At 38.6% G+C, this 18,922-nt stretch overlaps 1 protein-coding gene across 9 annotated transcripts in view; it reads left to right on the top strand.

The window, feature by feature from the left end:
- Positions 1-18,922, top strand: part of Cadps2 (calcium dependent secretion activator 2) — a 520,278-nt gene that overhangs the window by 377,811 nt on the left and 123,545 nt on the right. For all 9 annotated transcript variants that reach the window (XM_060374001.1, XM_060374000.1, XM_060374003.1 and 6 more), the window contains exon 13: positions 1,856-2,043. In XM_060374001.1, the coding sequence (XP_060229984.1) occupies positions 1,856-2,043 (188 nt within the window). The remainder of the gene's footprint in view (positions 1-1,855; positions 2,044-18,922) is intronic.

Genomic DNA, 18,922 nt, shown 5'->3' with positions numbered 1-18,922 from the left:
ACATTTTAAAATTTCTACTCATCTGGCATTGCTATCTTCCATCGTCTCTTCGATTCCTAGGACAACATTAGTGACCAGGGGAAGAAACAGAAATATTAGGAACAGGACAAGAGCCACAGGTGGAGAAGGACAGAGAACAGAGAGACAGAAGGGTAGAAACATAGGTGATTTGGGTAGATAACTGCTCCCTGCTCTGTGTTGAATGGACAACAAACTTTTGATGTTATAATTTATATTTTTCTTGACGCCATAGAGTCTAGGGATTAAAGGCTAACAGCTATTTATTGTTGGAAATGGCATTTCTTATCACTACTTGATTTTAATGGATACTAAGGATAATAACTTCATAGAATAAGTTACATTCTCTTTGCTGTTAGCTCTCAGACACTGTGTTCTCAAGTCTTTGGAGATATCCAATAGACATGAAGAAATGAATCAACTGCTATCCTTATACTGATAATTTATCAATTTGTTTGTGAGTCTGAGACTATAGCTGGAGTTGGTGGTGAACACCTTTAATCCAGCACTTAGAATTCAGAGGAAGGCAAATTTGGCAGGACTCTGTGAGTGCAAGGCCACCCTTGTATATACAGAGAGTTTCAGGGCAGCCAAGGCTAAATAGTGAGGGTTTGTCTTAAAAAATATAAATAAATCAAGGAGAAAGGGATGGAGGGACAAAGGAATGAAGGGAGAAAAAGGAATAAGGAGAAAAGAGGAATGGAAAGGAAATAGGGTCTGAGAAAAAATTGCTGCCATGTGCCTTGTATCTACTGAGGGGAATGTGATGTGATCAGGAACAGTGCTTGGACATAGAATGGGCTCAGCTGTCAATCAGGACTCACTAAATAATTTCCTCTGTGGTCCTGGACAATTCTGCTCACATTTCTGATGTCAGCTAAGTCATAATATGTACCATGTGTGACAGTTGTAAATATCAGAGACCCAGGATTTGTAATGAGGCTGGTACATCAAGTGCTTTCCCTTGTAATGTGGCTGTTACATTGAGTGGCTTCCCTGTCCCCACAGGAGGGTTGGGGAGACACCTCTTTTCTTCCCTTTTCCTAGTACCTTCTCCTGTCATTTCCCTGTCCCTCTCTTTCTTAACAGTTCTTTTATTATCCTTTAAATAATTATCCTTTTAAAACCCTTTATCTTCTCTTTATCATTTTATTCTAATACATGTAAACGAGTTTGTCATGATATTTTATGAAATTGCTCTACCTAACCCTACCCACCAGCATTACTCAAAACTGGCTGTTTGATTTCAGTCAGCATCGTACTTCAGGGGAAGAAACCACTACAGGAAAATGCTAACCCTCTTACAGTCACAGAAGGGCAAAGTCAGAAAGATATTCTAGACGTAAGCATGCAAATGCACTCCGCTGGTAGAGTTACTGAGATTTGCTTTTTAGTTTGGGTTATAAAATGATTCCAGTGAATGGTCAGTTTCAGTGCTGGTGTCTACTTTGTTAACTGGCTCATAAAGAAGTCAGATTTTAGGAAGTATCACTCTTTGTCATTGACAAATGTAAATAAATCTTGTGAATACAATTTGACTAGTTTTGCATGGCAGTAGAGAAGGGCAAGGTGCCCATGATACATTGTCACAAAGACTGCCAGTGCCTCAAGTCACTTCCAAAACTGATGACATTCCTTCAGAAAATAACATTTAAAATTGCAAATAACAAAGCAAATGACAAGAGAGGTGCTGCTGCTGCTGCTGCTGCTGCTGCTGCTGCTGCTGCTGCTGCTGCTGCTGCTGCTGCTGCTGCTGCTGCTAGCAGCACCTGAATATGCTTAACAGAAAAGCAAATCCTAAAAAGAGAAAATGTGTCTGTTTTCTTTTCTCCTGCAGGGGTGGTTCAGCCCTGGCCAAGTCTTTGTGTTGGATGAGTACTGTGCCCGCTATGGCGTGAGAGGCTGTCACAGGCATCTCTGCTACCTTACAGAACTGATGGAACATTCAGAAAACGGTGCTGTCATTGACCCCACCCTGCTCCATTACAGCTTTGCATTCTGTGCCTCTCACGTGCACGGCAACAGGTATTTTTGACTTGCAAATACGCAGTGAAATGTATAGGGTTGCCTGGAAGACAGAGAGTATGTGCTCTGCCATTATCACCTAGTAACGGATTGTAAATAGCAGGTACTTCTTAGGAGGAAAAAAAAATCACACAAAGGGAAAATGTACATCAATACACTGTTGATTTAGGTGAGCTGCACTTTATGTTTCTTTTTGCTGGCAAAACCACTTGAAAAAGAGAGAGACAGAGAACATATCCATGAGAGTGCAAGTTGCCTTTTCGTTCTTCAGTACCACCTGGTTCTGCATAGCTTAAGTGCCCGCCCGATGGTTTCTATTGTAGTGTGTGTGTGTGTGTGTGTGTGTGTGTGTGTAGGATTTGCTGACTTGATAATGCAGGGCAAAGGATCTTTGCTTTGTGGAATAAACTTTCACTGTTAAGGCAAGATCAGACACCAGATGTGTGCTGAGACTTCGTCCAGCCCCTTCTCTAACTTAAATTTCTGGAGCAAGTATCCTACATGAGCATTCTAAGCCATTGAACATGCATCTGTGTCTTACTAAGAAAAAAAAATCACCTGATGTAGCCCTCTGTATCTGTGTACCTCTAGGCTCGTAAAATCCTCCATGACATGGCTCTCCTACAAAACTGACTCCAGATTAATTTTGTTAAGGCTCCTCCTCAAACCAAGGTCCATAACCAGGGTCTTTGACCTTGTTTAACTATTGTTCTATAACTTGTTTCTGCAGTTTTGTTTTTCTTTCTTTTCTTGTTTTTTTTTCTTTTCTTCCCACAAACCTGGCTTAGTTTCAGGTTATTTACAGAATGGCATACTGTTCAAGAACTAAGAATTCAGAACACATTTGTTCAAGTAGATACTTAATAGCTGAGTGACTCGGATTGAATTTCTTCATGTTTCGTAGAGTACCCATCTATTAAAAAACAAAAGCAAAGTCATGAATTATAACTGGGAATGAAGCATGTTAGTAAATGTGGGGCACTTAAAAACTCTGTTACAGTAATATTAAAAAATGCTGCTGAAGTATTGTTGCCACGTCAACTCTGAGGGCTTTCATTACTGCCGGTTGACATCTGGAATGCTGTTCTACTAACACCGTCAACCTTCTAGATGTAAAATTAAATCTAGGATTTCATCAAACCTCTCTCGCCATTGCCCTTGTATAATTCTTCTCCTCTGACTTCACCGTCCTGTGTTCTGCAGTCATTCATGCTTTCAGGCATTCATTTATATATTCATTCTCACCTTCATTTGCTTATTCCAGTCATCCTGTTGCTAATATTTCCTGGTCCTCCAGATTCCTAAGCACGCTGCAACACCTTTCTCACCTCAGTTCCCAAGCCTGGTTTCTTGTTTTGAAGATTCGTTTTTGTTCACCCCACATTTTTTTCCACTTCCAAAGCTTCCATTGTGACCTCTCTTTATAGGTAATTCCCACCCAGTTATTCTGCAAAGCTACACAGCTCTACTGACATTTAGCATCTGGAATGTTCTGTTAACATTGTCAAACTCCTGTATCTAAAATTAAATCTAGGATTTCATCCAGCTTTTAGAAAAACTCTCATAGTTCCTATCAGTGGCCAGAACTACTCCCGATACAAAATAAAATTTTCATAAATATTCAATGAACAAAGGAATTTATTGTTATATATTGTGTCAATATCTCTTTTACTAATGGCCTCTTGACATCTAACTTAGCATTATTTTCTCCCTTAGGACAATTGTTGTCACTATCAATGTCTGTGTATTACCACACAAATGTCTCCATTTTTAATTTCCAGTTATCTGTTCTAATTCTGGCCTTCTTTGTTTTTTGGTTTTCTTTTGCCTTTAAAGATTTCATCTCTGTGTTTTTCTTCAATTAGTGATCTATCAATCACCTTCAAAATTAATTAACTTTTAACCATATACTGTTCCAAAGCTCTTAGTAATTCATTTCCATTCTGTTATTAAGTTAAAAATAGATTCTGAGCCGTGCTATCAATTTTTCCCATTATTGTTCCATTCTCTCTTACAAATTTATGTACATATAGTCTTATCCCATATAACCTGTTAATTTCCATGGGATATTTCATGTTTTCCTGGTCTTTCACAGTAAGATATCCGAAACTCATGGGAGATCACTTATTTAGCTCATTCAAACCCTAAAAGTCTTTCATCTGTCGATTCCTTAAGCTGTTTCTTATGAGTGTGGCTATGTTAAACTGTCTCTATCCTACTAGATCATGTTTTGAAATTTAAAACTTTATTATCATTAACCTTTTTTCTTCGTTAATGCAACGCTTTGTATATTACGGGTACAATGAAACTGCTAAAAATCTCTACTGCTGTAATTCCTCAGGCTATAATAAAGTTGGTCTTAGTCTTGGGATCTTTACATGTTTTCACATGTTTAGAAAGCCCATTTCTGCTTGAGTAGTAGGAAAATTTTGCCAACTGTAGTTTATTTTTGTTGTTATTGTTTGGGTTTTGTTTTAATTTTGTTTCATTTACATTTTCCCAGACTGAACCCTCAGTGCATTGTATGATAGGAGAGCTGGTTTGGGAGATTCTGAAGGCTCCTGCCTGACAGCCTATGTCCAAAGCTCTTTCACAGAAGCCACTAATGTCTCATGGCCGTTGCAGTCTCCTGGGTCTTGGGCTTTAAATGAAATCCCAGCGTTGGAAAGCATTCACTGATGTGTGGAGAGACTTCCTTGAAGCAAGACCAAAGAAAATTATATAATCAGATTAATTTGGTTATTGATGCCGAAAGGTAGAATTAAATTGCAAACACTCATTCAACTAATAAGCCCCCCAAATGTGTGTGTTTGAGACATATTTTAATGTGAATCTCCTGATGCTCCCAGGAATGCCTGCCACTGCCTGAGAGGAAACCTGGTTTGAATCTGAGGTTGCTATAGTTACCTTTATTCTACAAATCCATCATTCTCTTCATAATCTTGTTTTTTTTTAAGATTTGTTTTTTTTATATATTATGTATAGTGTTCTGCCTGCATGTACACTTGCACTCCAGAAGAGGGCACCAGATCTCGTTATAGATGGCATGAGCCACCATGTGGTTGCTGGGAATTAAAACTCAGGACCTTTGGAAGAGCAGATGGTGCTCTTAACCTCTGAGCCACCTCTCTTGCCCAAAGTTGTTATTTATTAAGAAACAAATTGTATATATATATATATATATATATATATATATATATATATATCATTAGATTATTTATAGCAGATTTTATGTATATATACACATATATAAGCATATTTACATATATAAGTGTATATGTGCATTAATAAGCAGGGTGCTAGGAGAGGAGAGAGAGCTAAGAGAATACTAGCACACACCCTAGAGTGGGTGTGGACTTCCAGGGTCATGTAACTTGAAATAGAATGTGTCTATACGTCGCTGCATATTTCACCCATTTTTCCCATTAAGTCTACTTTGTAAAAAGTTAAAATATACACAGTGAGTCAGTCTCAGATTGAACATTTGGGTGGATTCAACATAAAAAAAGAAGAAAGGAAGAAATAGAGTTTGAGGGAAATTCAAGCTTCATCTTGGGATTAATGTTATGGAAAAGAAGCTGAGAGTTTTGGCATTTCCTAGGATGTTTGCAGCCAAAATGTCCTGCTCCCATGATCAAAGAATAAAAGGGCCAAAACATGTCTACCGGGATCCTGGCTTTGAAATTTGAAAGACTAAACTGGTTTGGAAAACAGCTTAACCTTCTTGGGATTCAGAGTTCTTAGGTATGAAAGACAGGGACAGCAATGTCAAGGCCCTAGAGAAGCCCATAGGGGCTCCATCAGCATAAGCTGCTATTATTCTGGTGAGCTTTCCTGAGCCCCCTCTCCATCATGCCCAGAAAGGCGTAAGCTGCAAGAAAGGACAAAATACAGAAAGCCTGTGGTTCAGCCATTCTACCTCCTGCTAAGCCCAAGTATTGCAGCATGTGTGTGATTATATTACTAATTTCTTTGCTGAGAATATTGTAGTTTAATCATATCTTTCTTGAGAATGTGCTACTGTGGTACATCTACCGTGCCTGATATTTGTCTGTCTGGAGATTTGTTAAGAATTATGTCAGTATCAAGTCCCAACTTTTCTGCAGTCTGTCATCATCATTTTTCTGATCAGTTTTACATCTGTCAAGACACATAGAGAGTCGTTTTGTTCATTACCTGAAAACCACCTCTGACAAAAAATTCAAAAGGAAGAAGGCTTGCCTTTTGTTACTAGCTGATGTGAAGGACAGCAGCAGCGTCTGGAGTGAGTTTTTTCAGGGCGCACAACCCATCATGCAGAGCTGAGCCTGCTGGGTGTGCATGTTCTGTGTGCCGCATCTTCACTGAATAGCCCTCTGAAATAAAAGAAGACACATAAGCAGAAAAGGCCTGGCTGGTACCAAGACAGAGGAAGGCAGAAAGAAGAAAAGAAGAAAGGAAAAGTGAGTCAAGGACAGAAACAGACCCACTCCTTCAGGAAGATAACCACACACACCCGTGAATAACACAGCCCCTCACAATGACAGTCCCACTGAGCGCTGACAGGCAGGTGAAAAGAGATGCGAGAAACAAAACCTTCTAAGGGCAAAGTTCGAGGCTGATATATGTGTGTGTATACGTCTTAATTTTGTAAGTCAAGCCAAGGGTAGAGAAATGAAAGCTACACATAAAACGGCTTTTATGTCCCAATTTAATATAAGACCTACAGTATGGTCACGCATCCACTTCCTTCAGTAAAGACACCTGGATCTGCTACAAGACTATCAAAGGAGAGCTCTGATGTGATGGCTTTCAAATACTAGGTAAAAGTGTCCAATGTGACTGTAGTATGTATAAAAATCACCTTTTTGATCTGCAGCTTCTAGATCATAGCAGGGGAGTAGAAAACCTCACTGGACATCTGACAGATCATAATATTTTGATACTTCTGTCTTCGTGGATGCTAACATACCTCTTGATTGTCATTTTGGAGATTATGTCTCTACCTCTCCAATCTAATTTCAGATATAAGAATGCATGTTTTAGTAAAATCACTAATAATGAATCAGAGGATAATACTAATGTTCACTACAGCTTAAGGAAATGATATATAAGACTGTAATCCTAGCATGTTGGAGGAAGAGACAGGAGGACCAGGAAGTCAAGATCATCCTATATCACATCACTAGCTTGAGGCCAACATGCATGAGACCCTGTAAAAAAAAAATCAGATATAAATATCACCAAAATTTTAAGCGTAGAAGTTCATTTCCAACGAGTGGGAAGTCAGATCAAATGCCATCAGCAGGTTGACCCTAAAATACGGCTTACCTGACAGATTCCAGCCTGTGTGTTAAATGCACAAGGCTGAAAAAATATAATATGAATGAATGCCTTTCTAATGCGAGTCACGTGGTTTTTAAAGTTTTGGAAAAAAATATAGAACATCCCTAAATCTGCTTTGACACACATTTTCAGCATTATCTTTACTTGTCCAACCTAGTTCAACATGATGCATGGTAAGTATCTTTTTGCTTGCTTGTTTGTTTGTTTTTTGAGATCGGGTTTCCCTGTATAGCGTTGGTTGTCCTGGACTCACTTTGTAGGCCAGGCTGGCCTTGAACTCATGGAAATCCTCCTGCCTCTGCCCCCTCCTTGGGTGCTGCGATTACAGGCGTGCCCCACCACACCTGGCAAACATACACTCTTAACACAACAGAAAAATAAAGAGCGTGGAGGAAAGGGGAGGCCTGATACGTCCCAACAGCACTTAGATGCAAACAAAGCATCTGTGCTGCTCCCTCTGGCTCTTCTACACACCGGCCCTCTGACTTTGAACAACTGGTCCTGATCTTTCTGCTCCACACCTCTTACTTGTTCATTGTGACTAAGAACAATGTTGCAACCTATTTGCTTTGGTTCCTAAGTAGATCAAACGAAATCATGTGAACTATTTGTTTCTGATAAGATACTGTGGAAGCATCCTGTCGTGACCTTTTATATTCACTGTGTAAGTGCACAACCCCTTGGGACAAGAAGTGTTTCGGGTGTCAAATGTTTTATTTATTTATTTTTTTTTAAGCGTTTCTTTAAATTTTACTTATTTATTGGATACTGCCTACTGTGGCTGAGTATGATGATGGAAAAGTTTTGGATTCCAGATTTTCTTTCATCAGTCAGAGAAGGGCATTGGGTACATGAGCCTCTAGGGTCTTGCTGTCTAAGCAGCATGCTGAGTTGCCGGTTGGCGGAGCATTCTATAAACAAGCTTCAGGCAGAAGTTACTCTCTGGAATCTTGCAGCTCCTTTTCACCACATTGATTGGAACCATTGTAGACCTGGATGGAAGATTAACAAAAGACCTGGATGGAAGATTAACAAAAGGCTAAAGCTGGAGGAAAGAAGCCTACCATGAAGGGAGGGAGACAGACTGCATCTTGGAGAACAGTTACTGAGGCCGGATGATTAGTTTCCTCTGTTTTCTGTTCATGTTAAGCAACTTTGGGATTTTTCTGAAGCACTGGATAGAAGGGCCTGCAAGAAGGGGGTGTTTTGGGATGCTCACTGTTGCCAGAGAAAAAAACAAGATCTTGTTGTAGGTGGTTATTGATATTTACTATTGCTATATCTTTTACTAAAGCTGTGGTTAATCCTAAACAGCTGTACACCCAAATCACCACACAGGAACTGGGATTTATTTAGTTAACCTAGAACAAAATGCTGAGCAATAGTTACTCCATCCTAAACCTCCAAGCCCTCATAGTTTTCTAACATTTAGATTCACCCATTATATTTGCTTTTTGTGAAATCTTAGGTTCAGTTCATTCTACATGTTGTTCCAGGACCTCTGCCTCTAGCTCTGCTCTTCCAGCTCTCATTTCCCATCTCCCTCCTCTGCCTCCCACCTTCCTGTCCTCTGGCTCCTCCTCCCTCTCTTCCTGCTTCCTTTCCCTTGCTCAATATTGTGGCTAGTTGCTTTATTTTGGCATGTTTACACAAAGCTGAGACAGGTGATGCTTAGAATAAATATCACAATGCAATGTCAGGATTGAAACCAGAGCATGGGGGAGAGAAATCAGCATTTGAATGAACAAGGGTAAAGTGTACACATTCCAAAAGAACATTATACCAACAAACAAGGTCTCCAGGACTTGTTCACCCAGGACTACAGCGTTCATCCTATCTTTTCCTTCATTCTTATCTGTCACTTCTCTTTCCAGCAATGAAGCATCTGAACACTGCCACCCGCTGTCTCTTCACTAAGGACTACCACCCCAGCATAGGTAGCAAGTCACTCTGATACTGCCACCTAGAATCCAGCACTGTGTGCCCTTTCTTTAGTCTATGAGTGGGTAACTCTCCGAGGTCACCAGGTCACCAGGTCACAATACACATTCCATCTAGAAGTCCCTTATAGTTCCATTTCATGCTATGTTGGTTGGTTAACTTTCATTTTCAAGTAGTAAAGGTGGCTCTTTGCCCTCTATGTTTCTTACAGCTGTTGATTTTGAAAAATGCACTCATCTCCTTACCACCATAAAAGTTTACTTCGTTGACCTCTTCTTGTCATGGATTTTTTTTTCCCTTTCCTTTAATTGTTTTTTCCTTGATTTTGAGGAATTTTTTTTCCTACCTTGCTAATTTATAGTGGATCATATCTACTTTAATGAAGCATTTGAGACTTTATACCCTCCTAAATGTTACTTTTACAACACACTATAAATTTTCAATGCAGGAAACATTTAAGATTCCTTTTTAAGAATTTTTCACCATTCTTTAAATTCTTGAGAACTGAGCTCAGAACTCATTTTATTATGTGATCTGTGAGATAGCAATTCTTTGTAAGTTGTGAGGATTTCTTTATGGCTAAATATCAAATATCAAAATTCTAAAAATGTTCCAAAAGTTGTAAATTTTTCCATTTGCTCTCCTACCTGGATGTAGTTAATGCCAGCAGAATCTATGTGATTCGTGTCTTCTAACCGTTACCAAAGGTTGCTTGTTAGATACCTGTGGAGACCTTCCATTGCTGCTTTCTTCTGTTTCTGTCCATCTTGCTTTCTCTATTTTGAGGCTGTTTTATTAGGTGCAGGCAAGCTTGAAATTGTTCAGTCTTTCTGTGAATGGTATTAGTGACTCGTATGAAAACTAGTGTTGATTTTGTGTTAATATTATTTAGACAATTATTGTCACTTTCTTTTTTATATCTGTCTCATATGTGTTTATTTGTACTTTTGGCTTTTTATAGTCTTGAATTTTAGTGTAAAGTAAATTGTTTTAATTTTTTTAGTGTGACAATATTTTGGTTAGTTCAGCTACTTTGCCATTAACATGCACTCCAATGAAACTAAATAAACTTTTACTGTTTGAGTCTACATTTTATTTTTGGCACACAATCAGAATGCCTTCTTCCTTTAGCTCACTGAGGTCATCATCACTGTTGCATATTTTTCTCCTAATAGTTTACATTTTCCACCAGGTGAATTTGAATATTTTCCAGGTACATGGCTGAACCTGTAAAGTTACACGCAAAAATCAGATATGTTTCCCTCAGCTCTTCACTGCCTTCTTTGCTTGTGAGCCTATACCATCTGGTTTCTGGCTGCGTAATTTATTTTCTAATCATACAAATTACTGGGTGTTATATTTAAATATTTAATAACCAATATTTGCTTATTGTTAGAAACAATTTTATTATGCCCCAAAGTATAATTCTTTGGAATTTCCTGTAAGAGAGCCCCATAGTTACGAACATTTTTATCTGGAAATGTCTTTCTGGCACCCTACCCTTTAAAGAAGGTTTTGCTGTGTATACAGGGATATTCTCTTGATCATTTTCTCTCAGAATTTGTAGACAGCTTCTTCAAAAATTTTTTCCAGCTACTTTTACTGCTCTTGGAATGTGATTAACATTCTTTCTTCTGCTTGTGCTTTTTAAGAGTGAGTGTGGGAGGACAGACAAGCTCATTATAATATACCTATGTATGTGTGTTTCTTTTCATTGGTTCTCAGTAGTTTCTGTGTGGATTTCTGAACCATCTGTTCTCATTTTGGGTACCTGCATTTTTTTCGATTTACTCTGATTGAGGTCTGAGGAGTCATGTTTGTCATCGCTTCTAGAGTACCATTATAGTTTTTTTTTTAATTGTATTTATTATTTATTACAACATATTCACTTTGTATCCTGGCTATGGTCCCCTCCCTCATTTCCTCCCAATCCCACCCTCCCTCCCTCTTCTTCTCCTATGCCCCTCCCCTACTTCACTGATAGGGAGGACCTCCTCCCCTTCTATCTGACCCTAACATTTTCTCTTCTCTACTCTCTTCTCTGAATCTCTGGTTTACCCATTACCCATGCAGATGGCAATTTATGTTCTGTTAATACATCACTAGTGTCAGACAGTGTGATGGATTGGCAACTTGGTATTTAGAGCACCAAGAAGGGAAATCTGGACATTTCAGTGGACTATTACCTCAGGTAAACTGAGGTAGGAAGACCTGTTATAGACGTGGGCGGTTGCCGTGCAGTGGACTGCAGTCCTGTGCTGAGTGAAAGGGGAGAGCTAAGCACAAGCGTTCTCTGCTGTCTGACAGAGGGTGACCAGCCACTTCCTGCTTTTGCCTCCGTGACTTCCCTTCCATAGTGGACTGTATCTCTTGGAACTATGAGTCAAAAATTAAACAGTTCTTCCCTCAGGTTCTTTTGTCAGAACGTTTTATTCAGCCATGAGTCAAGAAACATATTTATCTACATGTCATACCCAGTGTGCTGTTTGATATCTTTAGTGTCTTTTAATTAATAAATTGACAAATGTGGTTCAGGAGGAAAAGTGAGAGGGAGAGATTTGTAATTACCTGAGGGAAACTCTGGCACTGTGGTGTTACCACTCTAGTTGGCAGTAGGAAGCGCGGCCTAAAAATGAGATGGTCTAACTGCTCTTGCAACAGCCAACTTCATTCAGAGAATCAGTTTACGTTCTGAGGGAATCTTGGGGGTTAAGCAAAGTCAAATGAGCAAAGTTCCCATAACTTGAGGCTCTGTACACTCAAGAGGAAAGTCACACTTGGAAACACTTTTTAATAACAAAATGAAATGATGGGTAATCTGGAGCAAAATCTGCTCCTGCTTACTACACCCGGGAGGGGCACAGAAGCACCTTCCACCCAGAACAATCCATGTTATGGAGGAACAAAGGTTACAGTACCTCTGCTCTCAGAAATCTCCTCACACAGCTTCATTCATGGACTGTGTCCAGACAGTGTGGCATGCTCCAAACTTTTCTCTTTGTGACAACATTTAGTAGAATTAATAGCTGAATACTTTAATGGATTCAGTGGAATGATTTTTATGGCCCATGAAAATGGCCCAAACTACATAGTAAGATGGCTGCCATTTTAAGTGTAAAACTTTATATTGAAAAGGAAACGGCTTTTACATATAATCTTTAAAATAATTATAACAAATGATAAAAATTACTGCTAATGCTGCTGCAAGAAAATTGATGATTTCAAACACTACAGGTCAGATTGTAAGGTAAGTTCTTTAAAAAGGCAACATTTACAATCGATCAAATACTCAAGTATGTCATATGTTTAACTTAGCATATACTCCAGAGACTTTTCCCAAGGAAAAAGTACATATGATTTAAGAAAATAGAGTACAAAACTAGTTATTAAAATATGATTTACAGTTGATAAATTAGAGGAAGAACTTCCAAATCAGTACTAGAAGAGAGTTACATAAATGTGCCATGTGATGAAATTGCCTTCCATTAGAAAAGATAAATTAGAAATGTCTACTATGCTCATTGAATAATAATACAGATCTATATTTTTATAGAAAATAAAGTTGAATCATGTAGATTTATAGTTTTATAGAAAGAAAACTAGAAAAGAGATTTGTAAAATGGTACTTCCAGTTATATTATATAATACAATATTAAATATGAGGAGCCAATGAGAGAGAGAGAAATTGATTATAGATAGCTATCAAAGAACTCTGCAGAGATCTTAAAATTTTTTTGGCATGGGGGATGGGTTCAAGACAAGGTTTCTCTGTGTATCCTTGCCTGTCCTAAACTCACTTTGTAGACCAGACTGGCCTTAAACTCACAGTGATCCGCCTACCTCTGCCTCCCTCCCTGAGTGCTGGGATTAAAGGTGCATCACCACACATGGCTAATTTTTTTCTATTCTTAATTCAAACTTGTTATGGAATTTTGTTCTCTTGAATTCTAGAGTTGTGTAGAGCAGTGCTCTAAGTTTGAATTAGTTTTTAAAAAAAAAAGGTTTTCTCGTGTGTTCCTATGAGAAACTAGCTATCAGAAATCTCTTTGTCTTTGGCACAACCTAGGAATTACATCAAGTTTGCTGTCTTTATAAACTCTGATTTTTACTTTCACTGTAGAAGTATCTATTAATGTTTACAGTCTCCAATAGATCATATATATATACCACAAAATACAAAGAAAGGATTGTCTCTGGAGAGTTGGGGGCTGCATGAGAAAGGTTGGGTGCAGGAAAGGGAAGGCATAAATAATGTGATTATATTTTAATTTCAAAAATAAAAAATAGTTCTCCAGAGAGCAGGAAAGACAATATAGTTTCAAAATTTCATTTTCTCTATTTTTTTATAGAATATCCTTCTCCCATCTCGATAAGAAGGTATGGATCTAATTAATTTCTCCCATGTATTTACAACTTCAGAACAGGAAAAACACCATTTCTGTAATACACACCACCAATTCTGATTGAAACAATAGGAAGTATTAAAGGTTAGGAAACAAAGAAGAGGGGATTACTGGTTGTTTTTTTTTTTTTTTTTCCTGCATCATCTCCCACCATTCTTATTCTCGCACTGTGACTTCTTCTCCCTTCCATTCTGTTCACAAATGGATATTGGTGGGAAATACACGAAGTGCAAAGTGGCTTTACCTGCTGTGCTGCAGGCAGAATCGACAATTCAGAAATACCACCCTCTAGGTGTCTCTCCCCTTCTCACTCTCTCTAGGGGAAACTAAGATGTCATACATTCCTCAGAGGAGAAGGCAGGTGACAAGATGCCTGTGAGAAACTCAAGAGCACCCCTAAATTGTAGCATTTGTCTTCTCTTGCTTGTAAATAAGCTCCTACAACAGTTCATCAAACCAAGACAAGCAGACTCACCTGATGGTATTTTTCCACTTGTAATAACTGTCATGAGGCAAATTTCTTGGAGATAAACCTCAACCGTGGAGGGAAGCTTGTTGAGACTCAGGGTATACTAAACATTCCACCCTGCAGGGAAGCTCATAAAGCTCAGGGAATAAGCAACTCAAAAGCCTCAGGAACTTGCTGAAACTGACTAGAGTCAGTATGTCTCTCACTCCTCAAGCATACATAAGCACAAAGGACTGACGAGAGATTCTCTCAGATAAGCTTAGCTGCTTAGAAGAGGGTGGAGCATTTGAGCTGCCTGAAAAGGACAGTCTCCAACATGCTGAGCTTTGTGTAAGTTCCACGGTATGGTCTGCATTTCCAGCTTTTTCACCCATACGAAGGTGTCCTTTTGATGCATTTGGCTATCTTTGGGTTATTTCTGCTACTCTAAAAAACCCCTTACCCACATTCCTGTAAGCAACCCATAAAACTCATTGGCTCCCTTAGTTGGACTTCAGTGGTATCCTTCCTTGGTTCTGTTGCTACCTCTCTCTCTTGGATGAATACACATCGGTTTATGACTCCTCCTCAAGAATAGTGTCACACACACTGTAATCTGCCATGTTGACTAGTACAAGTTAAAAATACTGTATTCTATACAATGATCAAAATGACTATATAGCCCTCATGAATTATGTTAATGGATTTGTATTTCAAACAAAAATTTTCACTGCATGTATGCATATACATGTGCATGTAGTTACATATGAATGCAGGTAGGTGTGTGTGTGTGTGTGTGTGTAGTAATCTTTGAAAAGGGAACATGATGCATAGCCACAAGGGAATTCAGGCTGTCAGTTAATGGCTGAGGGTTGTAGTGTAAGACTTCTGTCCTTTAACACTCTTTGCAGTTTGATGAACGTAGACAAAACTGTATTCATTATTTAGCTGCTTACTAACACGGTCATAAGCAGTTTGGCCTCATCTGAAATTGAAAAGATTTCTACTTCCACTACCTTTTATGCTTCGCTTATGACTCAAGCCTCTTTCACGGAGCACTCCACTTTCATTGAAATCTACTTCTATTGCTATAAGTCATAAAAGAAAAAAATGAGAATATTAAATCTTGATCCATGACAATACCCCCCCTTTTTTTCCCTCAATACCACTTTAGTATTTGTTAGCCATAGAGTTAAACTCCAGTTAACATTCAGGTAAAAAATTCATTTATGTTAGAATTTTAAGTAACCACATTTTACCATTCTTTTTATCAATGTGAAAGATGCATTGTTATTTGTTTCTTTTTATACCCCAGGAGAATAATTATTTTCTTGATATTTTAAGTAAATTAATTTGAAGATAACTAAAATGACAGCTAAACACTAGAGATTTTCTGCTAAGTCTAAACAGATGTTTCCGTTTACTTAGTGTGATTTTACCCAAAGTGCCTCATTTACAAGCCCCGCTCCTGCTTCCCTTTTACAAAACTTTCTATTCCTCATACTTTCTTGTGATACATGTATTCCTACTCACTTAAATTCTGGTAACACTGCTAAGAAATGATACGCGTTTACCTAGTCTTCAGGTGGGCAGCACACTTTATGTGCTGTCTTACCTCGAACAGCAGTTCTTACTTTCTGAGTCACATTCCTTTGTTTCATTAGTATAACTGCACAGAACAGCAACAGTATCTCAACCAGCATGTTAGATACCAGAGGTGTAGCAAGAAAGAGGCAAAGAATAAATAATAGTGATCATTTCATAATGCCAAGTGGCCTTACGCACAATGGACATGGCGGGGAAATCAGGCTGTGAAAATGGGAAACCAAATCTTCATATACGACAGCGAGAGTTATTAAGAGGCTGGAATGAGAGGACAGATCAGTGGGGGGAGGGGATCAGTGCTGGCATCCTAGATCAATGAATATAAAGGCTCTGGCTTGTAAACAGTGTCATCATTGACAGTGTCTTAAGCCAAGAAGAAATGAGATAGGACACATGTCTAAAGACACTCACAGTAATGTGCTCCCGGTACTTGATAAAGACAGGGTTGTTGGAGCCACATCAAGAGGGCTACGGCAATGCTCTGGTGGAACTGATCATGGCCCTACAGGAGCAGTGGGGAGAGTAGTGAGGGAATGACTGGGTTCTAATAAAGCTATAAGTTTCATGTTTGTTTTTTTTTTTTAATTATCTAGCATGGGGACTTGAGAGGCAGCTCAGTAAATAAAGGCACTGGCTGCTTTTCCAGAGGACCCAGGTTTGATTCCCAGTATCCACATGGTAACTCACAACCGTCTGTAACTCTATTTCCTGAGCATCCATTGCCCTCTTCTTGCCTCTGTAGACACTGGGCATGCATGTAAAACACAGAGATACAGGCACAACATGTTGTGCAGGCACAACATTCATATGTGTAAAATTAGATAATAAATAAAATCCCTGTTATTCTAATGCTTCTAAAGCCCATCATAAACTGTACCTGGGTTAAGATTTCTCTCAGGGCTCCTGTGAATGTGTCACTCATATTGTCTAAATGGCAAAGTTTTAGGACTGCCAGTGCTAGCATCTTCAGCTAATGCATAAGAAGCATCGTTTTTAAACTCACCAGGTTTTAAGTTTTCTACCTTATATAAGAAATGTCGGAAACACCTGGTATAAATAAGAATGTTTAAAATGCTCCCCGCATCATTGCTCCTCAAATACAGCTTCCGTGGCTGAATGCTGCTTTATTTTCTGCTCATTCTTTTTTAAGAAAGTAAAAGAGAAAGCAAGTAAGGTGTGGGCACGGAGAACACTGGCTTCAGGTTGTAGGAGGCCGAGGTTCAAGCCTAGTCTTCTGGCCTCTCCAGTATTGGAGAAGTAACCTTACCTCCCTGAATCACATCATCCTTCAGACAAGACTTAGGAACAGTCTGATACTCTGCAAGCAAAACATCTAGTCCAGTGCCAGGCACACAGTTTGCGTTCTGCAGTTAATAACCGCAGTGTTTCTTTTGACAGCAGAACACTGCTAACAATACAAGAGTTACTTTTCTTTATTTTTAAAAGTCCTTAAGCTATCTCCCTGGGGCTTGATTGCAACCAAATTCTCATTAATCTCTGATAAACTAGATTAGAGGGCTACGTCATATTCCTAATATTTAGTAGTTTGCTTTATACAGTGCACTTTTTAAAAAGGTTGTGTAGATAAAGGCAAGTTCAAATCATCCAGTGTATATTTACCTGTTTGGCTTGTACTTTTTAGTAATAAACTTTCATGGCCTGCTGTGAAATAACCTGCCATAACTAACTGTACAGAAGACATTGTCATCTGTGTAACAGTTTGATTTAGGGCTCCATGTATGTGAATACCCAAGTTCCGAGGCTAATGACTTGTATCAGACTGATACACTGAAGAAACACCTCTGCTGATAGAGGGCTTGCCTGCATATACAGAGCCCTGGGGCCAGCTCTGAGAGCCACAAGACCAGCCCTGTAATCCAGCATTTAGGAGATGGATCAGGCATTCACAGGCATTTCTGGCTACAAAGGCCCTTTGAGGCCAGCCTGGGATACGCACAACCCTGTCTTAAACAAAAACAAACCACTGAAGTCAGGAAGTTTTATTTGTGATCATTGTCACAAATGTTTACTAATAACTAGTAAAATTGTCTGGGTTTTGTGTTAACACTTACTTAGTAAAAGATTATTTTGAAACAGTATGTGAAAATACTTGAGTCAGTTAATGCAAAACACCACATTAAAAGGTAGTTGGCCTAACCGGGGCCTGGAGGGGCTTGTGGAGACTCAAGCACCCAATGAAGGACCATGCTTGAACTGGACCTAGGCACCCTACACAAATGTAGCTGATGGGCAGCTCGGGCTTCATGTGGATTTTTCTAGTAGAGGGAACAGGGCTGTCTCTGACATGGACTCTGTTGCCTGCTTTTTTATCATTTCCCCATGGTGGGGCTATCTTTCCAGACCACAGGGGAAGAGGACTCAGTCCTGATGGGACTTGATGAGCTGGGATGGGGGGCAGGGCTCTCCTTTCCTGAGGAATAAGTTATAACATACTTTCCTGCTGGATAACTTAGACTTTGGCATCTTCTTCCTCCTAAAAGCACTTGGAAAATCAGTACTTTGTCATTGGTCTTTCCATAGTTAATATTCAAAATGCATTCTTACATGATAAATGTATCTGATGTGTTATTCTAAATATAAAATTAAATATTTCCTTGTTTAGAAATTAATTATAATTGCAAGAAATGTTTTCAAAGATTAATTCCCAACAGCGTGTAAATTTCTGAAGTCACAAATTATTTATTGTATATAAGGACAAAGTCCTCTTATTTAAATAATGCTTAGATGTGACTAGAAGATCATTATGTCAGTAAGGTTCAGGTATAACTTTCAAATTAATTGCTTTTGTCCTAATTGACTAGTTAACAAGTGTGAAATATATATTCATGCACATACACACACAAATGGGAAACATCAAATTAAAAGCTTGTTTGTAAAGTAATTCTAACCATTTCTCTTTCCATTTAATAATCCCTGTTTCTACATATTTTATACATATGTATTAATAGTAATTCTCTGGAATAATGAGTGCACATATTTAGGAAAATATAATCAGTTAAAATCAGCTAATAAGGAAAATGCCTGTAGCCCATTATCAAGCGCCAAGGTTTAAAGTAAATATAATATTAATGTTATTTTTTTTTTACCTCTGGACTAACATGAACAATTTAAGTATATGTTCTCAAATTTCATATGA

Source organism: Meriones unguiculatus, chromosome 21 (genome assembly GCF_030254825.1).
Source record: "Meriones unguiculatus strain TT.TT164.6M chromosome 21, Bangor_MerUng_6.1, whole genome shotgun sequence".
Classification (NCBI taxonomy): Eukaryota; Metazoa; Chordata; class Mammalia; order Rodentia; family Muridae; genus Meriones; species Meriones unguiculatus.
This window is presented reverse-complemented; position numbering and strand designations above follow the sequence as displayed.